Source organism: Hirundo rustica, chromosome 26 (genome assembly GCF_015227805.2).
Source record: "Hirundo rustica isolate bHirRus1 chromosome 26, bHirRus1.pri.v3, whole genome shotgun sequence".
NCBI classification, from domain to species: Eukaryota; Metazoa; Chordata; class Aves; order Passeriformes; family Hirundinidae; genus Hirundo; species Hirundo rustica.
Genome location: NC_053475.1, coordinates 2,878,374 through 2,905,713, shown reverse-complemented (window position 1 = coordinate 2,905,713; position 27,340 = coordinate 2,878,374). Strand labels below are relative to the sequence as shown.

Below are 27,340 nucleotides of genomic sequence, written 5' to 3'. Positions count from 1 at the left end.
CTCCGGATCGCTCCCGTGTTTCAGCACTTCCCTATGCTCCAGGTGGAACAAAACACACCGAGACTGTAAACACATTCCCGAGCCAGCACAGGTAACCAGGAGATCGGTATTTAACAAGCAAGTCAATTAAGCTGAAGCAATAAAAACCTCGGTGTTAGGTCTTTCTTCCTGTTTTCCGTTAATAAAACGGTGAATTGCCCGACAAAGAGGGGGAAAACATCACTCAGGATTAAGTTTTGCTGTTACTTTTGGGATTCTCTGCCACTGGCTGGGTTTAAATAGCAACATCCTGGGTGAGCTGGACTGGGTGTTCACATGGGTTCGGGCTGGGTAAGAGGAACACGGCGCATTAAGGACAAATTCTAAACCACACATATGAACATCAAGATGCTGCACATGCGCTGTGCAGGCACATGGGTTTGGGACTGATTTGTTGTGAATAAAAGTGATCGTTTTAGGGTGCAATAACAAGCCCTGGGCGTGTGGATGGGGGTCAGTGGAGGCAATCTGGGCCACCACGGGTGTGCGGCGGCCAGCAGCAAACTCTCCTCGCACCGTCAGCTCCTCTCCCCTGGCTTACACAAACTCTATTTTCATTACAGACAAGGCAATTAGGAGGCTCCAGATCCAACGGAGTCCAGGACACAAAACAACTGCGGCAGGAGAACCGCCCTCAACCTCAGCCAATGCATTTGCTGCCTGCGCAGGGGAGGCATCCAACCCAACCGCCCGCTATCTGCACAAGGCAAACAGCCCGAACCCTGCCAGCTCCCCAGGCAGCCCTGGCCTCCCACCACCACCCGAAAACCTCATCAGCCTAATGCAATTTAATGCCACTTAATGCAGCTGAAGGGCTGCCGTGGGTTTTGCAGCGTTTTCTTGGCGCGGGGTGTTTCGAAGCGGGAGGGGAAAGGCAGGAGGGAGGCGGCACGAAGCGGCGTTGTCACGGCTGGGAATGGCTTGTTTTGGCACTGCCATGGCTGGGAATGGCTTGTTTTGGTATTGTCACGGCTGGGAATTGTTTGTTTTGGCATTGCCACAAATGGGAATGGCTTGTTTTGGCATTGCCACGGCTGGGAATGGCTTGTTTTGGCATTGCCACGGCTGGGAATGGCTTGTTTTGGCTGTGCCATGGCAGAGAATGGCTTGTTTTGGCATTGCCACAGCTGGGAATGGCTTTTTTTGGCTGTGCCATGGCAGAGAATGGCTTGTTTTGGCATTGCCACGGCTGGGAATGGCTTGTTTTGGCATTGCCACAGCTGGGAATGGCTTGTTTTGGCATTGCCACGGCTGGGAATGGCTTGTTTTGGCTGTGCCACAAATGGGCATGGCTTGTTTTGGCATTGCCACAGCTGGGAATGGCTTGTTTTGGCATTGCCACAGCTGGGAATGGCTTGTTTTGGCATTGCCACGGCTGGGAATGGCTTGTTTTGGCTGTGCCATGGCAGAGAATGGCTTGTTTTGGCATTGCCACAGCTGGGAATGGCTTGTTTTGGCTGTGCCACCAATGGGAATGGCTTGTTTCGGCATTGCCACGGCTGGGAATGGCTTGTTTTGGCTGTGCCACCAATGGGAATGGTTTGTTTTGGCATTGCCATGGCAGGGAATGGCTTGTTTTGGCATTGCCATGGCAGGGAATGGCTTGTTTTGGCATTGCCACAGCTGGGAATGGCTTGTTTTGGCTGTGCCACAGCTGGGAATGGCTTGTTTTGGCATTGCCATGGCTGGGAATAGTTTGTTTTGGCTGTGCCATGGCAGAGAATGGCTTGTTTAGGCTGTGCCACGGCTGGGAATGGCTTGTTTGGGCCGTGCCACGGTTGCCCTGGTGCCAGGGCTGGCCTGGTGTCACGTCAGATGACGGGCACACAGAGCCAGAGCCCCACAGAAACAGGATCGCAGCGCCCTGCACGTCCCCGTGGCTTTTTCCCCCCTGCTCTTACTGTAAATGGCTGCGAGATGTGACATATAAATTTATCCCCACACACACAGAGTCCTGCTTGAGTTACGGCTGCAGAGGGAACTGTAATTTCATTTCCTAACGGTACAGCGACCTCCGCAGCAATGGGCTCTTGTGGTTCTAAACAAAAACAAAACCAACAGGGAAAGGAAAAAAAAAAAAAACAACAAGGAAACCCAAGGACTAATCACCCCCGGCAGTAACTCCTCAGTGTGTTGCAAGCATGTGATCTTAATTTAGTACTACAGAGCCCGGGCTTGTTTCCTTCTGCAAGTGCTGAGCAGCATCGCTGCTATGGAAATCCATATGGGTCTCCCTCCTTATAAAATCATGTATGAAATCCTGTTGTACATACACAGTATTTTCTATTTGATCGCTTTTGCTCTTTCACTCGTTCTCCTCCAGTCAATCAGACCCCCTAATTCAGTCAGTTGTTAAATGCCATTCTTCCTATAGATGTAATTTTTATCCCTAAACCAATTTTTAATTTTTTCACTCACGATCATCTGCTTTCTTGTGAGCATTTATTTGATCTGAACACATCAAGACAACACCTGATCCCAGAGCATTAGTGTATTATAAGGCTGAAAACAGCTATTAAATTAAGCAAAACTCTGTCTGGTGAAGACTAAAAAATAAATCTAAAACCCACAGAAGAGTGGGTGGACAGAGGATTGCTGCAAGAAAACCAACGTACTGCAAACTCCACTGCACTGTGGCTTATTCCTTCAATTATTTCTTCATGTCACAGAGGCCAAAGAGGCAGAAACCTAAACCCCAAACCCCACCAGCAGCAGAAACGTGCCTGGGAGGAACAGGGCTGGAGAGCTCCAGTGGACTGTAAAAAGCACAAGGACTTTTGATCGCCTTGGTGACAAACAACAGCAGCTCCCCCAGCCCTTCCTGAACCTACAGAATAAACGGAGCAACTAGAAGAGAACAAAAAATAAGACGTTAACGCGGTGATACCAAAATCCTGCGCTGGCCACAGTGGTCAAGCAAAACTCAGGAAATAATCACGAAATTTAATGTCACTTATTCTCAGAGCTGAGCTGCTCTAACAACACTCATCCCTCCCTTTTCCCCACAGACAACCAAGGAACAGCCCTTCCAAAAGGCATCGACTCAAGCGCTGTAACCCACAACAAAGGGCTGCGGTTCTCAGCACCAGCTCGGGAAGGAGCAAGTGCCAAATAAATCCCAGATTTTACAATCAGCACTAAAATAAAGTGTTATTTATAAAATAAGATGTTGCAGTACATAATGCCGTGACCCCTCTGAACCGCGAGCTGGGAACGTTAGGAGGTCTGTATTTACACAGGAACAGATAAAATTAACTGCAGGTGCCTCCCTTCCCATGGACAGTGACTTCCAAAAACAACACACTTACTACAACGTCAAGGAAGCTCTTCCCATTGACATTTCTCGGGACAACATTACACCTCTTATCTCATCTATCAGTAAGGACAAGAAAAAAAACAAACGTTTCTCCTCCCAACCCTTGCACAAATTACGTGCTCAACTGGAGCTACACGGAATGTCTCAGATATTCCAAAGCGGGGCCGAGGTTCGGCCGCTTCCCGCCAGGAACAGATGAAGCCCACGGGGATGCTGGACCTGTGAGGATCAGCAAATGTGAGTTTAGACAAGATAAAAGAGTTGGAGCCGTGTGCCACCTTGTCCTGCCGTGATAGTGGAGGTCTGTGGAAGAAGTTGTTGAATGGAGATACAGGAAAGGTTTGAGCTCAGTTGTTTACAGAGGAAAGGGGCAGATAACAGGAGATCTCTCCAGAAACAGCCTCCTCTGTGCCAACCTTCTGCTGTTTAAACTGAGGAGTAATTCATTATCTTCTGCACTACACCTGCTGGTGGGGCTTTTCTCTGAAAATACATATTTACTCCTGTGTGAATTATGACAAGCAATATGGGAAGCGTGGTGAGAGGAGCTCGCACACACGCGTACGCACACATTTTGCTCATATAATAGATTAAATATATATAAGTCATCTCAATATGGTGAAGCCTGGAGGAGTTATCAAGCTCAATGGACCCACAATGCCTTTGGTCACTTGTTCTTAACCTTCTTAGGAAGTGACAGCCTTTGCAAATGAGCTTCTCCAGCTCCACACCGAGGCACGAGGCAGGGCCCAGGTGCGTCAGGTCCTGTGTAAATTCAGATCCCAAGGATGGAGTTTGACAGTATCATCAATATCATCTCTTATTTTTGGGGACAGGACTTCTTGGGCTACAAACCTCAGCTATGGAAGGCCCTCATCTTCCACTGAACCCTCAGGACAGGCTCTCATTTTCATGGAATTTTCAGACCTTTCTGTTTCTCCCCCTTGAAGGTTTTCACTCCTGCTCTCCTCTGTCACCCCAACTATTTACACACAGAGAACTGGATGTTTCCTACCTAAGAATCCCTAATATTGCTCAGACAGAATAAATATCAAAGAAACATTTTCCTTTTGTGCATTTTAAGCAGCGGTGTTCACACCATGGCTGCAAACCCCTCATGAACTGGACTTACAGAGCAAAGCACTTCACCCTGAAAAAAAAATGAATCAATAAAGAAATTAAACCTCAAGACCAGGTCTGTTTTCATTCTCCTGGCACCTTTCAATCGAGCTGATTCCTCATGCAGGTACAAACAACTTGCAGAAATCAAGCAAAGCTGTTGGCCATCAAGCCCAACCTACCAAAACACAGAGTTTGATTTGAAAACACGGCAGCAACTGTTAAAGGTGGGACAAGTGTCACAAAGTGCACACCAGGATAGCGACCAGAAGCTGTAAATACTTTACCCACTGTCTACAACAGTGCTGTTGTGCCATTCTCTGGCAAGCAGGTCAAGTCAGCTCCTTGTACTTTGTGTTCAAAATTACATGGGAGCTTAGAGGAAGGGATCAGAAATAACCACCCACCTCTGCTTGGCAGCTGGGTTTTTTAATATGCCAGCCCCAAAACTGACACCGCGTCTCCAGGCAAAATATTGTACTTTATTCTGCACAGCAGAAGAGACAAGTTGTAATTTAGACCAAGACCAGAATCTTTAACGTTAATTTGGGGCATTTCCCTGTAAAGCTTTGATCGTAATTTTACTCACAACAGTAAGGTTGTTTTTCTGTTGTTATGGTTTGTTAAATTTCAATCTTTATTGCAACCCAAGGATTTGGCGTTATCATCCAACGGTTGATGCCACCTGGGAGCCTCATGAAAGCTTCATGTTAATATTTAACTATTTATTACTCTCCAATGTACAGCATCTTGTAAACATCCCTGTTCACTTTAACCTGCTCCTGCCAAACCTGCTCACTCACTGCAACCCCCAAATCACAGGAACGTGGTCCAGGCATGCCCTGAAAATAAGTGATGGTCCTTGTGGGTCCCTTCCAGCTCAGGATATTCCACAATTCTATGACTCTGGGAGCTGATATGTGAGAAGCAGAGACAAATGGACTTGGTGATGGTTTAAGATCAAGGTCCATCTGATTTTTCCAAACACGGGTTATTACTTTTACGTACAAAGCCCGTCCTGAAAATGAGGAGCGATGATACGATCAAGGCACGAGGCAAAACGTCCAAGCTCTGCTTTCTGCAGAGATAAGGGAGGGACAAGATTCCTTTCCTCAAGGCCACGGGGAAGGATGTTGTAGTAAACAAGGCATGAAAGAACGAAAGCTATGCTGACACGTGGGGATGAGGAAAGATGGAATTTTAGATACGTTACATAAACGTAATCCAGACAGAGAGAACAACAAATCTACACCAAAACAGAGGCAGAGTTTACAGCAAAAATGGAGCTGTCCATAACTGAGAAAGGCAATGGAATGGGAGGAAGTATAAGATTAACCACAAGGAGATTATGCTGATAACTAATGATCTACACAGAAATGGCAGGCAGAGGTTAAGATTTTAATCTGGGCAGATTCCACGGCGCAGTCGCGAATTGTAAACATCGATACTGAAACCAAATTTGTGTTTGTGGGTGACCAGACTGAAAACAAACAGAGAGGGAAAAGGAAGGGGATTCACTCCAGATCCTCCTTTCTTGCTCCAGATCCCCCTTCCTGCCTCACCTTCCAGAGAGGATGAGGAGAGAGAGAAAGGCAAAGCATCACCTGAAGGCCAGTCGTGCTACGAAAGGTGGATTTTCCTGGGAAGCAGAGCTAACCGGCTCTACCAAATACATTTTTTCTTTTTTTTTTTTTCTGAATTTATCACGGTGTATGAACTGTGACTTAGCAAGCTGCCCAAATCCAGGCTCACTGACACATCCATCCTCCACTGATTTCCCACACGGGGCTCCACACCGTGCTGTGCCTTCGTACGCTCCACAGGTGTCACTTCAGTTTTCCCTGGAGCCTACAGGAATTTTTTTCCAAAGCAAGATCTGAACAGTGGAAAGGAGAAATGGATGCAGTATCTTGTTAACCAGTATCAAATCCATCAGTTCTGTGCACCCTTATAAATTTCCCTCAACTCCTCGAGTTGCTGTGGCCTCCTCAGCTCCTGCCCATTCCTCTGCCCAAAGCTCTACACACGCTTGCCACGGTTTATTTCGAGGCAGAAGAATTTCCTTAGCAGGACTGAAATAGATACTGTTTGCCTGCAGAGCCAAGCAATGTGCAATGTATTTTTATTTACTACTCGCCCTCGTCATCCTTGGCATACCAGCAATGCCCATTTTCGAGTAATTCACTGTATATGAATATGTGGCACTGCACAAATTATCCAGCTCAGCTCTTCCCAGATATCCACTGGCTTAACAGCTTCTCCTTACAAACACACTGATCCCTGGAGTTTTTTTGTGTCTGTGCCACATCCTTCTGCTGCTCTAACCCAGATGCCAAATGAGAAATGATAAAAATGACCAGAAGTCACACAAACACAACCCTGAGGAAAACCAAACGACTGGAGACGAGTACAAAAACCATGAACTACATTGCACAAGCCACCCTTGGAGGCCATTAATCCAGCTCTCCTTGTAAATTATGCAAGAGAAAGTCGTAATCTGAAGGCATTTAATGCCAAACTAGTTGTGCCATCTCAACAAAGCCAACAACAGGGGAAGAGAATCATCCGAAGTTACACTGAACTCAGGGGAGATCTTGGATTCTCAATCCTCCTTCCACAACAGCTGATGGCTCCAACTCAATGGTCAGAATTGTGAAAATTCTGCTTTATTTCATACCCTGGTAAGCTCTTAAAATAAAACTGACTGCCACTGAGGTCACAGGGAAGTGCAGAAGTAGCAAAAATCCCATTATCCATGGGGAGGAACAGGATCTGCTGACATCCCCCACCCCTGCAGGCGTGTGCCACGGTGCTAAAAAACCTTCACTTTATCAGCACAGGACTCAGATATGGTCTAATCACCAGCTGCCATCAGCATTGTCCACTGCAGAGCAATTAGGATTATTCAGAGCTCTCTAACTGACGCCACAGCCACACACCTGCAGATCCCTCATGGGGGAGTCACTGGGAAAAGGGTGGAAATCACCTTACAATAGAGAGAGCCCTCTGGGGAAAAAAAAATTACACGAATCAGCATTACCTAGCAAGAAAAAGAGATGGGACTCTCCTCTACAAGTAACCTGAAGCACATCAGTTTCTGCAGGGACAAAGAGTCTTTTTCTTCCCCAAACTCTGGAGGTTTCAAGTCTCAGCTCAGAGCTGCTGGCACTAGAATCAGTCTGCCAGTGGAAGGGAGCCCAAGGAGTTTTGGAGATGCCACCCAGCCCACCCACTCACCTGAGGCCACCTCAAATACTCCACCTAAGCTATTTCTGATGGTTGTTTGTCTAAACCCATCCTAAAGTTAAATTCTGCCTGGAAGTACTCCCTGCACTGGCCGGCTGAAGTTTCTGGGAGTCACAAAACGGGGCCCAAAATCTGTCAGTGCCAGGAGGAGACTGGCAGTACCCCCAGTCCACAGCCAGCACTTGACCCTCTGCAGAACACCCAGAGCAAAGCAAAACACTTGGTTCCAGCTGATGGCTGAGTCCTGCTCAGCCTCCTCCAGCACCAACACAAGGCGCGGATTTGAACCAGAGCCACCTCAAACCAGGCTCTGGGTGGACGGACGCGTTCCCACAGCAGAGAGAGTCACAGGCTAATCTGAGCACCGAGAGACCCACAGCATGTTTGAAAAACACAATCTGAAGTTCTTTTTGTTATCACAGATTAGAGCATGTGGAAAAACAACAGGCTCTCCCCCGGTGCTGATGAGCAAGGAGCGTCACGCGGCTGCTCCTCCTTTCGCCGCCGGAGCCATGCAAAACACGGCGACGTTTTTCTTATCACGCCCACCAACTTCACACACTGTACAGGCTCAAAGCAGAACATTTCCTACTTCCCAGAACAAAAACGGACACTCCATGTGCAGATACACAGCTCCTATGGACTGGTTTTGTGCACTAGAAACTCGATATCCGAGCGCCGAGAGAGCAGCCAAACATTACACAAATTATTTAAGCAGCTCTGGAGATAAGGGTATTGGAGTGTGGAAGAGAAGCCTAAGGAAAATCTACACGTGGCATTTCTTTTGCTAATTTAATAATTGTAGAGATGCTGATGAGGTGAGGAGTTGTTTCAGATAAAGTATCAGTTTCCACATGAATTGCTTTATCCTTAAGTCTCCAGGTAAGACTATCCTGTGTGCTATGCTCCCCTCGTCAGAAACAGTGCTCAGATTCCCAGAACCTAAAATCCACAGAACTGAATGAACAGAGAAATAATTTATTGAGCTTTAAAGGCTTCTCTTCAAGCACTGTTTTAAAACAAAAGCCTGATTCCTTTAAGCCCTGTTAAGGCTCCACTGGGCGAGACTTTCAGACACTCAGACATCACACTGAGGAGCTCCATTTCCTCTCTGGCTTTTGGGAGCTTTGGAGGGGTACTTAGAGGGAGCTCTTGGACTCCTCCATCCCAAACTGAAGCTGTGTAAACACATCAGTGTGATCGGCCTGACTTCAGAAAGACGACATTCAGAAAAGACCGAAGAACAGAAAAAACCAGTCCTGCTCATTTCATTAAATCACTGCTCTTCGTTTGCAGTACCCAGAGAATATAAATGGATTGTCTTCCTAGAACAGACAAGAAGAACATTTGTATGATACTCAAATTTTAATGAACCCTTTCACTGCTCATGAAGTATTAAAATCCTTGCAGTGCCGTAACGCAACATGGATGCGCTTAATGAAGTTGAAAATGGAAACAGAAAAATGCTTTGTTATCCTGTGATGTCTGTGGAATTGCACATGCCTTACCCCTGGGAAACCAACACAGGGATAAGGCTTCCTGCACAGTTCTTGAGATTTTCTAATCAAGCCCACCTTCAAGTGCAAACACTCTTTATGTACTCTATCAATCATAAAACGCTGCTGATACAACAGTTTGCGTGGAGCCTCTGTGTGAGGGATTTCCCAGTGCCCAGGTCAGTGCAATATAGCTGGAACTTGACTTTTTTGCTGCAGGTTGCTGAGTGAACTCCCAGTTACTGCAGCTATTTCAGAGCAAACAACGCAGAAGCTGACAGCGTCTCGCTCACGTTATTGCAAGCGACACTGCCAAGTTCAGCAGCTCTGCCACAGACCCCAAATAATCCATCCCAGGGTCAGACTTGGGCTCTTCACATCTGTGGGAGAAAATCAGCCAGCAAACAGCCTCATTTTGTGTCATCAAAGTGCCCTGTGAAACATCACATCCCAGCACCCAACTCCTTCCTCTGGACAGGAACTCCTGCACCTCTGGAACACGTGGAGAGCCCCAGCTCCTGCCCTGGGACTCCTGCTCACGGGGTTAGAGCCTTGCAGTGCAATCATGCTGTGTGCTCTCAGCATAATTCAGCTCCCACAGCTACAAAACCAGAGAAAAGCATCAAAAATTGGGCTGGAAATTACAGCTACACAACTCCAAACCTACCCGCTCCCTCGCCCTATGAGCCCTCCCTTCCTCACACCCTACAGTCCAAGGCTTTGTTTTGATGAACTGGGATGGACCTCCTGCCTCCCCGCCCCAGAAAATTCACATCTTAAAAACCACTGAAATGAGGAATGGTGCCCAGGGGTCAGACCAAAGTGAGCTGAGAGGAGCACGAGGGAGCAGAAAGCAGAACCGCAGACGTCGCTGCTCAGCTCGCAGGTGTTCCCTCTGATCTCTGACAAACCTGCTCACTAAATTCCCTTAACTCTGACTTAAAAACCAGCAGTCTTGTGCCGTAGGCTGAGCTCAGGCTCAGCTCATCACATCAGGGCCCTGAAATTCCAATGTGGCCACACACCAGCACTGATCCTGTGGGAGTCCTAAGTCACCAGAGTTCGATGTGTGCAGCTCCAGAAAACAGACTAAAAAGACCTTGCAAGTTATACATTCCTCATCAGACCAATCTTGCTAAGTACCTGCCACACTCTTATGCCTATGAACAAGACATAACACCTGAGAAGAGTCACAATTCCTGACAGTTCACTCATCCAGCATCTGCCAGTGGGAGCTGAGCTCTGCAAAGCTGAAACTGCCCCGGTTATAATTCCAATGGAGCAGAAGTTCTTGGCATCCTTGGAAAAGGGCACCTCTGACCTGATACACAAGATTAAAATCACATTTCTCTTTCTGGAGTGCACCAAAACCACGCACGCCCTGAGTTCTTTAGAAACGTGCTGAAGAGAATTAATCCCAACATTCTGCTGAATTCTAACTGGACTTTCTTTCCAACCTTCGCTGGGATTTCCCTCAAATCATCATCTTCCTCAGAGCCTTCACCCCTCAAGGTGCCCAGGAAATAAACACAATCTCAAATTAACGAATTCCTGCTGAGAGCACAGAAGCTCCTTCTTAGCACAGAGCGTTGAATTCTAATGATAAAACTTTCTGGGCAAGAACAGGTGCCGAGCGTCCTGCCCTGTTCTGTCAGTTTAAACCCAGATTCACAAGGAATCCAGACTCTTCAAACCATTAAAGCACCCAGCCAGCATTTAAGCACTGCACAGAGCCAAAGTTAATTCTCTGTTTGTTTTACGTGTCACAAGCCAAAAGAAAAGCCAGGCTGACAAACCTGCGGCGACGTCAGCCCGTGCCCCCCAGTACCCTCATCTAAAAAACTGAGATAAAGACAAGGCAATGGCTGTGATCCGTATCTCCCTGCACACTTCTGCAATGCCAGACAAAAACTGGGGTCAAAGCAGGACCTGGAATATCCACAGGCTCACCCCACGCAGGCAATCCCAGCCAGGACCCCCACAACTTCCCCTGCCCCAATGTTTTTTTTTTTCTTTCCCACCTAACCAACAGCCTTAATTAAGCAGCATAAACATCCCAGCAAGTTCATTCACATCCCTCAATGGGAATTTGCAGACAATTATAGGATATAATTGGGAAGCCTAATCATTGAACTTGTACCCAGCTATTGTTACAAGCTGAGAGGAGGGTGAGTGTTGCTTCCTCCAGGACACGGCTGGTTATTCCCCAGCTCTGTAATTAATCAAAAGGTCCTGAAATCCTCAACCTTTCAGTAAGAAATAATCTTTCTGCTGGTCACACCTGGGGACTTTTGACCTTTTTTTTTTTTGCGTTTTGTTTTGGGGTGGTTTTTTTTTGTTTTGCTGGGATTTTTTTTAAGCACAGCCATTATTTACAGAGGCAATCCTTGTCAAATCAAATTCCTGATAGGAAAAGATGTTTCAGAGAGCTTTGCCAAGCGACATATTTCAGTTGGTCTGCTCACACACTCTGAATGCACTCCTTTGTACAGACCCAACAGTTCACAATCCCTTCACAGCCTTGAACAACAAAGATTTCCAGTCCCTTCCCTGTAAAAATCAGAGACTGCTGTCCCACCACACAGCTGACATTTCTCCTGCTCATTTTGCCTAAATCCAGGAAAGAGCATCGGAATTGCGCTCAATTTAGAATACTTTTGCAATTAATTCACGGATTTAAAATGCAGAATTTCATGAAGGTGGTGTAAAGGGAAGAAAACAGATAGAATACACAAGCTGGCTATTTCCCCATCCTTGCTCACAGCACCGAAGCACCCTGAACATCCAGCAGGATTTGCTCTGAATGGAACACATCTCCCCCTCCCTGAGCAAACACATGATGCCAGGTGAACCATTTCCTGCTCTCCCATTCATGCATTACCAACACACGTTAACTCTGTCACTCACTATTATCATCTTGTACATTCTCTGACTGCCCCCTTGCACGCCCAGACGGCAGCATTTCCCAAAAAACGGGTCTGCCAGGTCTCCTGGTTTTTATCTAACAAGGGGCAGCGCAGGTTCCCTTGCTTAAGCAAAAAAAAAGGGTAACTTGGAACTGTTCTTGAAGGGGGAGAAGTTCTACCTGAAGCACCCTTGGAGCTCCCCAGGAGCCCACGTCAGCACTGAGGAGCAGAGATTTAAGAACACCTCGAGTATCCTCGGTGCTGAACCACTGCACTGAAGGCACTGAACTCCTCTCAGCCTCCCCAAGGGCCCAGACACAGACCCAAATAACAAGTGTTTTGGGGAAAGGCTAAGGGTGAAAGAATTAAAACAGCAGCTTGAACCAAAGGAGGAGAAAACTCTCCCAGTTTTTACAGTATCAGCAGCAAAACACCTTGTTCTCCTTTTTAACTCATCAAAAACCTTTGCCTTGACAAGGTTTTTGTACAGGAATTCAGAACTCCTAAGGATGGGAAGGAATTCTCTGTATTTACTGTGTATTTACATTTCTAAAGATGACGTGGGTCAGACAGTTGCTTCTGAAGTGCTGGTTGGGAAACTGGGGCAGGAACAGAAAATCTTCACTTCCCAACCCCAAATTTAAGCAAAGGTGCAGCAGTGAAGAACCTGATGAAACATCAGCTCAGCTGCACATGTGGGGATTTCTCAGCAAGCTGAGACCCTTTGTACTGAAACCCTACAGCCTTGCATCGCCCCAGCTCCGTGGAAAAAAGCTGCTCCAGATGCTTTTTCCCCACTTACGTCTGGTGTTTCCAAAGGAGCATACCCTTAAACAGTGATTTTCACGGAGGGATTGTTTCCACCCCTTCTCCCCCAACTGCGGGCTGCATCACAACCCCGAGCACCATAAATCTCTGAACCACTCTTAAGGAGCTGAAGTGAATTAGTTTAGGATGTCTCAGCGTTGGCAAAGTGTCACCACCGCCCCAGCCACGGGCCCTCCATAAAGCTGCAGCTTGGCAGGGTCAGCACAGACACCCCAGCGAGATTATCCGGTGTCAGCTTCCATCTGGCATTTGTCAGAGCAAGGCAAAAGGAGAAAAGGCAGCCCTTATCAGATCTCCAAATAAAAGGAGCACTTCCACTTCATGTAGTAGCAACTGGAAAAATTTCCTTTGTGTTCGAAGCTTTAAAAATATCTTTGCCCTTGAGGTTGGCTGAGTCTGCTCAGCGCTTCGAGACCCCTTTCCCATACAAAGGTAATAAACCCAAGCTCATGGTCACAGAAATTCCCAGCACTTAAAAATTACAGGAAGCTGTTGCTAAGTAATATTTCTACCTAAGTAAACATCACAAAGCGTTTCCCACACACACCTCTGAACTTTGTTATTCAAACTTGCCTTGAAGATGTTCGGAGCTGCAGAATTTCTGCCGCCGCCGCTCGCTGCTGCTTCACAGCAGTTGAAAGACATTTCAGGCTGAGCAGTGGTTTTTTCTCAGGGCTTTGTTGTGCTGCTTGTACTTGGGAACAAAGCAACTCCTCATCTCCTTACCTGTCCCTTATCTGTCCCAGAACTTTCCCCAGATAAATCACAGGGAAATTAAAGAGAGATCCTCTCGTAGCCCTTTGTCTCTAGACGTTTCCCAACATGATAGGAAAAAAAAATAAATCACAGAATGTCCTGACTGGGAAGGGACCCACAAGGATCATAGAGTCCAGCTCCTGACTCTGCACAAGACAGCCCCAAAAATCCCACCAAAACCGGAAAAACATTATTATTTCCACACAGAACCTTTCTTTAGCAGCTCTTTATGTCAACTATTCCAGACTCATCCTTTCCATCTGCTGCTTTACATTGTCTTCAGTGGACACAAATTGTTTCATTGTTTCATCTACTTACAAAGTCAATATTCTGCCACAAATTCTAAATTTTACTACTGGAAAAACAACTTTTGTTTTTATCATGAAAAACAAGACATTAGATGGAAAAAAGAAGCCTACTGACAGACCTGAAATGGCTCACACTCATAATAACTCGAATTTCCTGGTAGAAAGAAGCTCCAAGATCAAGAGGATAACAGATTCCTACAAAGGTTTCATTCAGGATGAACAAGGGAACTTGAATTCTGTCTTATCCTTTAAGGAATGAAGCCTGTGCAGAGAATTATAGAATTCATCTTAGGATGGGTTGGAAGGGTCCTCAAAGCCCATCCAGTGCCACCCTGCCATGGCAGGGACACCTCCCACTGCCCCAGGCTGCTCCCAGCCCTGTCCAGCCTGGCCTTGGGCACTGCCAGGGATCCAGGGGCAGCCACAGCTGCTCTGGGCACCCTGTGCCAGGGCCTGCCCACGCTCTGAGTAGAGAATTTCTCCCTAACATCTGGCCTAAATATTTCCTCTTTTAGTTTAAAACAGTTCCCCCTTTCCCTATCACTACTTGGCCCTGCAGAAACTATTTCAGATATCCATCCTTACATTCCAGGAATGCGGCCCTCCAATGCTCACCAAGGGACCGTCTGATATTGCAGATAATTTTGCTGGTAGCTTTTATTTGGCCATTCCACTTTTCCTTCCTATTGCCTTACTCTGTTTGCACATGACCCGACGTGCAATAAAAGGCTGAACCCGCCTTAGCAATTAGAGTGTCAAAGCCATCAGGCTGCTCCAAGTTCTGCATGGACAGAGCAGCCTGACTGCAGGGGGAATTGGCAGGAAATCCTATTTCAGAGGGAATTGTTCCTTCCGCAAGAGGAGTGACAGACGTATAGAAAGAAAAAAAAAAAAAAAAAGAGACGTGGAAAAAATGTGAAATATGAAAATCATGTTTGGCAGATCCAGACCGAGGTCTAGGACGTGGCATTTCCAGCATTTTTGTTGTCTGCATTCTTCAGCAAAGACGCTCTCTGCAGTGCAGGACCCAGAAGTGCGTTTGGATGGCAATAAAATAACTGTGTATGTGAGGAAAAAAAAAAACCCTGTTAAAAATGTCAGTGAAGAGGTGCAAAACCCCCAGAACAGGAACAGCACTTGGCTGCCATAAACAGCATCAGGCTAGACCCAAATTCCAAACAGACTACACATTTCCCTCCCTGCCTACCCAAAATATAACATGAGTTGGCCTTAACTGAACCGACTTGGTTTTCACACCAACATGAGTGATTTAAGGGAAAAAAAAACCCAAAAGAACTCTGAGGAAGCACATCCTGACGGATCTCAATCCGTGCTGCATCCACCTACACATCCCTGCTCTCAGACACAGAATCCTCAACGCTGCCACAGGTTTTTCCAAGGGTGCAGCTGTCTACAAATGATTTCAGTTCCTCCCCACTGATTTCATCCCCAACCTTTGCTCCAATGTCTGTAAGAAGATCCTTTGGTTGTTGTCCTGAACATGTTATCACCAACTGAAAAAAAAAAAATAAAAATTCCAGGCTGGAATTGTAGCTAGGGGGATGATTCAGAGGCTTGGATGTGTGCCTTGGAGATAATTCCATGCTATAACTAAAAAGTTAGTTTTGGAGTCAACTGGGATATTTGTCCTGATTAAATAAAGGAGTAATTAAATAAAGGAGGGATAATGTGGAGCAACCACAGAGAGCTGGCAGGGGAAGGGCAGGGAATGGTGTGGAAGGGATGGGGGACACCGGGACCCCACTCCTGCCCCAACTTTGCCTCTTCCCACATGCACAAGACCTTTCAGAGAAACAGAGTCCCTACGGCTGGCAAAGACCTTTCAGATCAAGTCCCACCACTGTGCTCATCCCTAAGCCCTGTCCCCAAGTGCCACACCCTCACTGCCTCTGAGCACCTCCAGGGGTGGTGACTCCAACACTTCCAACGCTTCACGACCTTTTCCATGGAGAGGTTTTCCCCAGTCTCCCATCTAAACCTCTCCTGGGGCAACTCGAGGCCATTTCCTCATCCTGTCCCTTGCCCCTGGCAGAAGAGACCTGGCTGTCCCCTCCTGCCAGGAGTTCATTGTCTGTGCCATCTCCCAGCCTTCCCACAGGTGCTCTCCCAAATTTCTTGCCCATCTCCTAATATTTTCCAGCGAGACTCCAAGCTCAGCAGGCTGGAAAAGCCGGTCAGCTTGGGACTGGTCTCTGTCAATTGACACCCACTCTGTAAAATCAAAACAATCAATATTTACATATCCTTGAAGGGTTTTTCCCAGTCCCAGTTTAGACAGCAACAACTTCCCATCCAGAGATGTAAAAAAAAAATTTAAAAAAAAAAAAAACAGAACGGGGAGATTCTGCACCGAGTTTCATTAAACAAACCAGGGGTACAAATGACCCCGGTTAAAAACTCCGCGCAAAACCAAACTTCCCTGCGAAAATGATACCGAAATTGCTACATTTCATTCTGGCTAGAAGATGAAGAGAAAAAAATAAAAGAGAATACACTTAAATCCAGAGAGCCAGGAGACTTCAGCACTGCATTAGCTGCTGAAGATTCCCAGATAAGCTGCAGAAGCGCAGAGGGAAAGATTTCATGCCATTAATACCCTGGGTACTGGGAGCTGCTGCGAGGCTCTTCAGGCTAAGGAAAGCCAAAATACAATTCACACAAGCTTTTAATAATCTTGACAAAACAATTACACATGCTAAGGATACATTAGGGCTGGCAGGAGAACAGAGGAGGCGGCGATTGCACCGGCAGGTTCGCTAAATAAATGTCACTTAATCTCCGCCATCGGCGTGCGCTCAGAGTCGAAAGGCTGCTCACAAACAGGCAAAAAAAGGTCTAAAAAAACCTCTCAGGCTGTCAAAACAACTGCAGAAGCACAGGGGCAGGTGTCACAAGGCACGGGATCACACAGATCCCAGCTTGTGCAAAACAGCGGCGACCAAAAAACTAAAGTCCAAATCCGAGCGTTCAAAACAAAGATAAGCTCAGTTTGTTAAGTGGTTTGGGAAGTGCATTCCAGTCACTGCCCAAATATGCAGGAGCACGGCTTCCCTGCTGTTCCTTCTGCAAGGGACACACAAAACCAGAGCATCTGTGAACAGCGCCTTTAGAAACCATTTTCTGATTAAAATCTGGATTTTTGGGTCAAACAGACGCGGTGACTGAGCTGAGGCAGGTTCTGGACAGGTGCCCTCCAACAAACTCTTGCACCAGAGGCTCAGGAGCCCAGATTTCTGTCCCAGTGGTAAAATATTATCATTAAAATGTTACATTTCTCCAGGTTTCATGGAAATAAGCAGTTTTTAAAAGGAGAGAAAACCATCCGTTCCAGTCTGCTGCAACACAGCCCCAGAAAATTCACAGGAATTTTGGGGCATTATGGTCTAGGCACTAAAAAAGTGCCAATTGGACCTTTAACCTTATTTAACAGCAGAAAACACAGCACATGAAATGCACAAGAAACCAGGTTTCAGTGCTGATGTAACTGCATACCTGAAAGTTTATAAATAAAATGCTTTACAATCTTATTTTTCATTTTAAAAAAGGAACACACGTACACACTTGCATCTTCTTGCTCATACCCTGTTATTCTGGCCACAAAAAATAACCACTTTCTTTAAAAGGAAGCTGGACGATTTTGGGGCGAAGAGTAGCAGAGGGGAAACCACATTAATTGCATTAGTTTGTGCATACTGGTAGGAATTCCTCCTCAAATTTGGCACTTAGCACTCCGAGCTGCCCTTTAAAGCTTGGCAAGAATTTCTCTCCAGCCCACAAGTTTCCTAATTTCGTCTCAGGACACACTGGTTCGTTTGGATGCACGACCTCCAGAAAGGCAGACAACCCTAAATGTGTCACTCTCACCTCAATTCACTTTGCTCCCCGTCAAGTCAGATTTAACATAAATCAAAGCAAATATATAATTAAAGCTAAGCTTAAGGTCGGTTCCAAGTTTGGAAAAAAACAAATCTGTATGAAATTAAAAGCAACTCTGATACATTTGAGGACTGGGGTGGCAACAGCAGTGAGCTTTTGGAACACAGCTTCTCCCCTGAACCAAACCCTGTTATTTCACCCTCTACCCCATCCAGGTCCTCTCTTCTCCTTCTCCCTTCCCCTTCAGGTCTGCCTTGGCTCCCAGCTTCTTCTGCTCACAGAATGCTGCTCTCTCATCCACAGATCTTACACCTTTTCACGGCAGGAAGGTTTTGGTAAAGGTGGAATTGCACCTTTCCAGAATGGGGTTTATTCTGTTGAGACTTTTCCTCACTGTTGTGCTTCTACCTGCTGCAGCCTCTCAGTCAGTCTGGACCTTCACTCCCAACCCAAACCCCAATAAACACACCCACAGTCCATTACAATGGTGGGCTCTGGGCAGCTCCTGACTCTGCAGAAGAACCAAACACAGAATTCTGGATGCCTTCTAAACACAGGTGAAAGAACGGCTCAAACCCATCCCAAAGGTTTTCTCTTCATCTTCTAATGTCAGTTTTCAGCCCTGCTTGTTGGAACCTGTGCTTACAGGTAGCAATCAGTAGGCATCTATCAGGCCTCCAAGAATTCCAGAGAGGTTTGGGTTGGAGGGACCTCAACACCTGCCATGGCAGGGACACCTTGCCCCAGGCTGCTCCCAGCCCTGTCCAGCCTGGCCTTGGGCACTGCCAGGGATCCAGGGGCAGCCCCAGCTGCTCTGGGCACCCTGTGCCAGGGCCTCACAGCTCCTGACAGGTCAAAATTTGACAGCAAAGCCCCAGCTGAGACCTCTCCGTGCGCACTCACCTCTCTGGCAGCGATCGTGCGTCCAGCAGCGCTCGATGAAAATCCCGTTTATCACCGTGGGGGGACAGTTGCTCTTCCCTTTCACGGTGCCTGGGCACACATCTCCACACTCTTCTTTGTCATCCTTGTTGGCCACGATGTAATTGTCTTCTACGGAATCCAAAATCCTGGACCAGTCGATGGTGGACAGGTAGCAGAGCTCGTTGTTCTTCTCGATGCGCACGGCGCCGCGGGTGATGTTCATCAGGTTGTAGAGGCCGATCTCCTTGAGGTGAACCATCTCAAAGATCACCAGGGCGTAGTTGAAGAACAGGTGAGTCCCTCGGATCACGGTGAGGTTGGGGAAGAGGCCCTTCAAGCTCTCCAGGCCGTACACACGGAACAGCAGCAGGTAGTCTGTGATCATGGTCAGCTTGGGGAAGCTGAGCTCGCGGAAATCTTCGGGCTTGGTTTTGAACATCAGCAGGATCTGCAAGTGGCCCTCGATCACGGTGCAGTTCTCCAGCATGTTCAGCCGGGTCAGGTTGTTGCGGATGTCCATGCTCCTGCAAACTGGGAGGCAAAGGACAATTCATTTATTTAACGGAAGGTAAATTGTTGTCGTTTTCTAAAGGCTCGGTTTAGTCCAACCGCAGCGAGCGCCGCTCGGGACACGTGGCCCTCTCAGCAAGGCGAGCTTCAAGTGTTAAGAAATCCACTGTGGGGAACATTCCCTGGTATATGGTTACAAAACAAGAGTATTTCATCATTTTTTCTGCCATCTTGAGTCCCTGCCTGCTGCCTGTGTCACGACTGCAGTGGTTAACACCAGTCCTGGGACGTCGCTTGGCGCTCACAAAGGGAAGAGATGTCTGGGCTGTTTTCTTTAGGTAGCTGCCAGCAACACACCTACTTCATCTCAGATTGTGTAATTAATGCCCGGGGATTAGAGGGAGTCACTTAGAATGGTTGCAGGGAGGGGAAGATAGGAAAAGAATAATGGCCAGAGATGGTGGGAAGGGAGCAGAAAAACCTGGAAACGCACAGGAGCACAGCCCACGCTCCTGCCCAGACTCTGCTGACAGGAGTCATTTACTACATTAGTAATTTTTGCCCTGAGCATTCTTTTCAGATGAGGGCTTTCTTTTTGTTATTATTTTCTCAAGGGTGCAAATCTCCCTGTCTTGACTATCTGGGCGCTTTATTTCACAGAACCAGTAACCAAAGAATGGGCAAAGTGAACAAATACATGAAGCATAAATTAGGAGGTAAATTGAATAACAGGAATCCAGCAAAATAAAAAAGTTTGAATAGGGAAATTTTTTTTCAACTCTAAGCACAGGTAAGAAATCAAGAAGGAAATTTGTAACCTCTCTACAGCACAACAAAAGTCCCTGTGACAACCCTTTTGAAACCAACTTCACAGAAATATCAGCCACACCCTAATGTTCAAATCCAGGTGGATTCTTCCTGAATTTTTCTTTTTTCAAGACTGCATCCACCCAAAGGATTCTCTCTTTTGTCTACAGCTGGGCCAGTGTCCTCCCTCTCCACTTAAGGACAACAAACACAGGTTCTTTCCTCTTTCTCTCACTATATGTGAAATTCACCAACTATAAAACCACCACATCACAGCTCCAAGGGATGAGCCAGCCTTACAAAACTGATGTGAACACAAAAACTTCATAGTTAGGATTGTCTGAGTCCTCATAGTTTAACACAGACCACTGCTGTAGGGGTTAAAACCAAATTCTATGCAAATTTCCTAATGATTATTCAAAATTTTGCTCCACTGACTGCAAGAAAAAAAAAATTGGCAACACTAATATGGGATTTGAAGCAATGCTATTGCCCAATGGGATTTTTTGGCACTATATCCAAGTCGTTTCATAAATTGCTTTCTGGAAGAAAAAAGCCAATGCACACGGTGCCTCAAGGATTAAGGATGTCCTTGGAAAAAGTGGGAAAAGCAACCTGGTGACCAGCCAGCAGCAACCTCTCTGCCCCAAACTGCACTGCTGCACATCCCAACCTGGGCTGAAAGACCTGGGAGAGCAACAGATCCGCCTTAAATGCTCTGGATATTTATCTGCAATAAATAACATTGGAATTTCCACAGAAGCGCACGCGTGGCAGGTCAGGGCAGTGAAAGGAGAAGTAACAGAAGGACACGTAAGAAAATGAAAGACTGAATTCAACCTACAAGTCACCAGTGCAGCTAAAATTACCAGATAAATTCAAAATGCAACATCTTGGTTCTTATTTGCTCTTGGTTGTCATTATTGTGGGGCGCACAGGCAATGCTGGGGTGGTACCCAGCACCAGCTGCTGCACCACAGGATGACCTCCAGCCCGTTGGAATGGACAGCTGACCTTAAGGAAAAGGGAAGGTCAAAAAATACAGACCAGGAATTACTTCGGAGAGTCAGAGCTCCGGGCTATTGCTGTGGCTGAAGGCCACGAGATGCATGAATACCCTGAGCACAATTGCCTCTGTCTTTCATCATTTTGGGTAGAACGAGGTGAGTCAGCAGGGGCTGGACACAAGCCCTGCTCCCACACTCTCCCTGCACAGGGCACCTTGAGCAGGGCTGGAAAGATCTGCACTCAGGTGCGGTCAGGACAAAGCCCTCTGAGTGCTCTGGCTGCATTTCCAGGCTCTGGAAATCTTCCTTTTCTGCAGGAACAGAGCCAAGGAGCTTGGTCTGGAGGAGCTACCTGAGGTAGGCTGTAGGGTCCAAGGGTGGGTGCCCAGCACTGAGGAAATTCATGGTTCTGTCTGGCAGAGGAACAGATCCACAGCCAGCAGGGATTGAGAGAGGATGATCTGAATCCCAGAATGGTTTGGGTTGGGAGGGACCTCAAAGCCCATCCAGTGCCACCCCTGCCATGGCAGGGACACCTCCCACTGTCCCAGGCTGCTCCCAGCCCTGCCCAGCCTGGCCTTGGGCACTGCCAGGGATCCAGGGGCAGCCACAGCTGCTCTGGGCACCCTGTGCCAGGGCCTCAACACCCTCACAGCCAACAATTCCTGCCCAATCTCCCATCCAGCCCTGCCCTCTGGCACTGGGAGCCATTCCCTGTGTCCTGGCACTCCTGGTCCCTGCAGCCCTGGAGTTCACAGCTCTCACCCCTTCCCTTAAACACTCAAAACCAGTTAAATTACTCTGCTCCTGAACCTTTCAAGATCACCACTACCATGAGCCCTGCTGCTCCTGGTCCAAAGAGCCCAAAAGCTGCTCAAAGATCTTCCAACCTCCACAAAAACTGCAACCATCTAAAGACCCCCACGGAGTGCAAACCTCCCTCGCTTCCAGCTCTCCCCACGCTGACACAGATTCCCCACTGGAGGCTGCAGAAAAGGTGACCAAAGGCTAACAGCTCCAAATATCTTGAAAAGATGCCTTAAGGAACAGAGGTTAGCTAAAGGTGAACCTAAAAAGAGATGAGTGAAGCTTTTGAAGAGTTAAAAATATAAATCTACCAGAGCTGGAAGTACAACACCCATGGTTCATCAGCTGCTTTTCCCCACGTTTAGAGAAAAAACACACTTAATTATTTTTCAGGCTCTACTTCAACTTCGTTTTTAAGTGATAATTGGTATCTAAGCTCCTTCTTTTTAACACCTCAAAGATCAAAGAGAATAATAAGGAATTAAGAACATCTGAAACAAAATATGCTTTTTAGTTGGAGGTTTCTCCATCTTTTCATGCCTTTGAATTTTCAGCAGTTTATATCTCCTGTTCATGCAGTAGCAGCTTAAGTCACCCCATAAATTTATTGTTACCAAGACAACAAGAAGCAGTTTTAAGCAAAGTAATAAGTGTTTTTCCACAGCTTTCCTCCATAGTATTTCTTCTGCAGGGACAGGGGAATTAATCAACCATTCAGTAGGACGGCAAGGCAGGTTTGATCCCAGAAGAAGGAGAGCAAAGTTGAGCCATCAATTATAACACAGACAACCTGGTTTCAAAAAACACATAAATCAGCTTTCAGGGAAATTTAAAAAAAAAAAAAAAAAAAAATCACAAATTGATTCTCCAGTAGTAGGCCCAAAGCTGCTCCTGTGCAAACTACTGGCAAATCCTCCACTACACATAAATCCCTAAATTTCAGCAGAAACAGCAGCACAGCTCGGAGCTGCCAAAGGAAGCACTGCTCCATCCCTGCTACCAAGCTACTCGCTCAAAAAACTACTAAATCACCCTAGACATGTTCCATCAGCCCCCCCCCAGAAAACCAAGCTGAAGCCACGCTTTTTTAAAACAAACAAACAATCAAACAAATCCCAAGATGCCAAAGCCTCTTTGGACAAACTGGTTTGGTAACAACCTTCAGGCCCTGAATGAAGAAACCAGATCTGATGCCAGAGGTTAAGTTTCCAAGATAGAGTCTAACCAGGGGAATAGCTGGAACTTAAACCTTGTTTATAGTAAATCATGTGGATACCAAACCTTAATGATTCACTGCTTCAGACCTCTGGCCTTCAACAATCAAGACCAGCGTAATCTGGCACAGGAGGACTGCAAACCATCTGAGGTAACTATTAGTTAATTCTGCTCTTTTTTTGTAGTGTTTGCTGCCTACTGAATAAACAAACTATTGCAGAGAAATTACACTTGCTTGGGTTGGGTCAAAAGCATTGCAGTTCTACATAAGGCTGATTTTTAGAAGCGGCTTTAGGAAAGTGGGAAAAGGATTTTTGGGTGATTCTTGGGATAACTTGCTGAGACAGGAAAGCATCCCGGTAGCAGGTTAGAGGGAAGGACTGTGCCGCAGCTTCTAGCCTACTGCAGCTATTGTTTAGTGAACATAAAAACCACCTCATTGTGAAATACGGATTTTTAAGCTTCAGTTCTGCACCTCAGACGCCTCGAGCTGAGCGAGCTGGATATGGACTCCAAAATGAGCCCCTAAAACCCCCAGCACCTCAGGGAACATCTCAGGTGCCTGCTACCTCTCACACTCAAGGGCAAACCCCTCAAAGTCTGGCCTTTCAAGCCTGGTTTGGGCTGTCCTTCAAAAGCCAGACAGCAAACAGAACTCGTTTCCATCAGAGATAACCAGCTCTGGGGGCACAGCACCCCAGGAGCCCCGGGACCACGCGGGGTAACGGCCAGGTCCCTGCTGGTGCCGACACCTGAGGATCCTCCCTGCTCCCAAGGCAGCAGGAACAGGTTCTACACCTTGCCCATATCAACATCGCTTTATTCCACAAGGCAGTCACCCCAAAATTGACCTCCAGAAAGCTCTGGGGTGTTACACTGCTCAGAGACAGCCACTGCGCTGCCTGTCCCCAAAAAAAGGGATGGGACACGCTGGGGCCTGGGGTTGGTACAGCCCTGCCCTTCTGCACTCACTTCTCCTCCTTTATTCTCCCAGGAGCAAAATTTCATTCTAAACCGAGTCTCTCAACATAAAAAATTAACGCAGGCTTGAGGTGGAACAAGGGAACAGTTTCTTAATGAGTTTATGAGCACAAAAATATCTGTTATCAGACAGATATGATACTAACTAAAGAGCAACCTATTTTATAAGTGTGTTACTACAGCAATATACAGTGAAATTTGTCCCACAGGACAACTCAGGTAGAGATCTCTGAACTGCATTCCCAACTCCCCCAGCAGCAGCAGGTACTGGAGCACAAGTGCAGCTCCCAGATTTAGGAGAAGAGTTTAGAAGGGGAGGAACAGCACTCGAGGCTCCCATGACTGCATTGATCAGTTTTCTATTAACCAGAAAAGGAGCCCAAAGCAAGCTGCTCCACTAGCAGATGCCTAAAACGAGGTGAGGTAAATCCCACCCCAAATACCAGAGCTAATGAACTGACAGGCATGAGTCATGTGCGAGATTTATTTCAAGAAGTTGCATTATGTTTACACAGTGGCCAAAAAAAAAAAAAAAAAAAAATACACAAACCTGTCTTTCCTCCCAAAACAAGACAAATGGATCTTCATTTAATGCACAGGTCAGGCCTTCTTTCCTTAACCCTTTTTTCTACTCCTGTCAGTAATTCCTGAACTCAGCAACTACCTTTAGCCACATGTAAGAGAAGAAGAGTGCTCTCACGTGAAGTATTCCTAAAATATTTAGGAAAACGGGATGGATTGAGGAGGGAGAACTCATGATCTGGACATAAATGTGAACTTTATCATCCACCCCATTTGTTTCCTGAACCGCCTCCATCTACCTGCTGCTCACCCCCAACGCTGCCTAAAGGCACCAAAGGGGAGAGAAACTCACGGGGCGCGAGGAGAACCACGGATCGGGGGAAAATTGTCACTGGAGAGCGGAGCCACCTCGGGGGCTGTCTGTGGGAACACAGGACACAGATCTCCAAGAAAGCTGCCTCCATCAGAGCCGTTGCTCAGGGAACAGCTTGTTTGCTTATGCAACTCTCTGGGTGCATTTCCCCCCAGCCAGGCCGGTGCCGGCCCCGCGCTGTTTTCCATCCCCACCGTGCTGCTCCGTGACCTCAGCATTCCCAAAAAACAGAGCCAAGCACCCAGAAAACAGAATCAAACACCACAGCAGCTGAAAACCTCTCAAAGCAGGGCCCCGATGGTCCGAATTGGCTGTAGAATACTTCATAAAGTATCTGCACCGTAAAAAATGATAGGGAAATGTTTCAGCCCAGGCTTTGCCTTGCTGTCTTGTGCCACTGTTCCTCCAACCATGAACCCAAGAGCACATTTTCCTACCACGCTGTAACACAGCAAAGATTAGGGAGTTTAGAACACAAACACGCTTGAACCCCAAAAAGCAAATATGATTTAAATAAATAACCAAATCACAGGCTGCGCTGTGGCAGTAATAATAGTGTTTTCAAATTAGGAACTGCTGGACTCCAGTTGCACACGTATTTATTTATTATTAGTGCTATATGTCAACTGCCTTTTCCATCTCTGTTGGAGGCGGGCAGGTTTGCCCACAGCAGCTGGGACTGACCCTCCCAAGGTAACGCAGTGTCACCGGCCTCTTGTAAGGTTTCAAACATAAAAATATATATGAGGAAAGAAACTGGGTTATTTTTGAAATATGTGACTCGTCCTAGTGCTGGAAAAAGAGGCTGCTTTACAGAAATATCCCGCTTTATTCCCTGAATCCCATACATATCCCAATAACGTCCATCACTGTATTGTCTGTACTTAAACTGATCCTCTTGCTCTTGCCTTTTCTGATGGGAAAGCCAACAGCCAGACTGACTATGGGAGACATGACCCACAGATCCAGCTAGCTGTCTTTAGACAAATGTTTTCCTTTTGTCAAAAAAATTTGTAAGAATCACCCAAAATTAAAGAACCTCTCATTAAAAGGATTTCCTGAGCAAGTTTATTTAATGTAACCCATCAAAACAGCTCGTAAGGCTTAACCTCGAGCCAGCCGTGGGTTTAACAAGCTTGTGACCTCCAACACAACATCTTTTATACCCATGTCTTGTATTTTACAAGCCCCTGTGTACACACAGAGCCTCCCCCCGGAGCTCTCCCATCTTAATACCTGTGGATTTGGCACACTACCTAAAAGTGGTTAAAGACAAAACCTCCGCGTCTGGCCACACTAAACCCTCCTGAAACCGGAGCCGGTTCTGAGGCAGCCGAGGAGCGGCGGGGGCACAGGGCTGGGGAGGGGAGCGGGGAGGGGATCAGAGAAGGGACCGGGGAGGGCAGCCAGGAAGGGACCCGGGCAAGGAGCCTGAGAAAGGGACACGGGAAAGAATCGAGGAAGGGACCGGGGAGCGGATCGGGGGAGGAGATCCAGGGAAGGGGCCGGAGAGGGGTCCGAGAAAGGGACCGGCAAAGGGACCGAGGAAGAGACCCTGACAGGGCCCGGGGAGGGGACTGGGCAGGGGACCCGGGGAGCAAACGGGGAAGGGACGTGGGAAGTGCCCGTGGAAGGAGCCGGGGAGCGGCAGCGGAGAGGGGCCCGTGCCCTTCCCCGCGCCTGCCCCGGGCGCGGCCCCCGCTGACCCCGGCCCAGCGCCCGCCCGCGCGGGGCCCCGCGGCCCGGGACGCGCCGGGGGAGCCGCCGCCGTGCCCGCGGCTGTGCCCGCTCCAATCTCGGCCGCCGCCGGGCCCTCCCCGCCGGCCCCGGGCCGGGGGTGAAGGTGACCCGGGAGCGCTCCGGGCCGCGGCCGCGCTGCCCGCGGGCCCCGCGCAGGTACAAAGGGCACGGCGGGGCCGGGCCCGCGCCGCCGCCGCCGCCGCCCCCGACCCTCCCGGCCGGGCCCCGACTCACTCTCGCCGCGGCCGCGGCCGCACCAGGTTCCCAGCACCACGGCCACGGCCAGCGCCGCCGCCGCCGCCGCCGCTCTCGGTCCCATCCCGCGCCGCTGCCGCGGCCGCCGCCGCCCGGCGCGAATCAGAGCCCGCGGGGCGGGCGCGGGGGCCGGGCCCGGCCGAGCATCGCCGGTGGAGCCCCCGCGGAGCCCCTTTATAGCGCCGGGCCCCTCCCTGCCCGCGGTGTCGGCCCCGGCCCGGCGGCCCCTTCCAGCGCAGGCCGGGCTGGCGGCGGCGCCCCGGCCAGTAAACAAGGGGCTGCCCCCGT

At 47.9% G+C, this 27,340-nt stretch overlaps 1 protein-coding gene across 1 annotated transcript in view; it reads right to left on the bottom strand.

Annotated features, from left to right (window-relative positions):
* INSR (insulin receptor) overlaps positions 1-27,116 on the bottom strand; it is a 55,351-nt gene extending 28,235 nt beyond the window's left edge. Inside the window, exons 1-2 of the mRNA XM_040086502.1 lie at positions 27,032-27,116; positions 18,815-19,366 (exon numbers count right to left, since the gene is read on the bottom strand). Coding sequence (XP_039942436.1) covers positions 18,815-19,366; positions 27,032-27,116 — 637 coding nt within the window. The remainder of the gene's footprint in view (positions 1-18,814; positions 19,367-27,031) is intronic.
* Between the last annotated feature and the right edge of the window lie 224 nt (positions 27,117-27,340).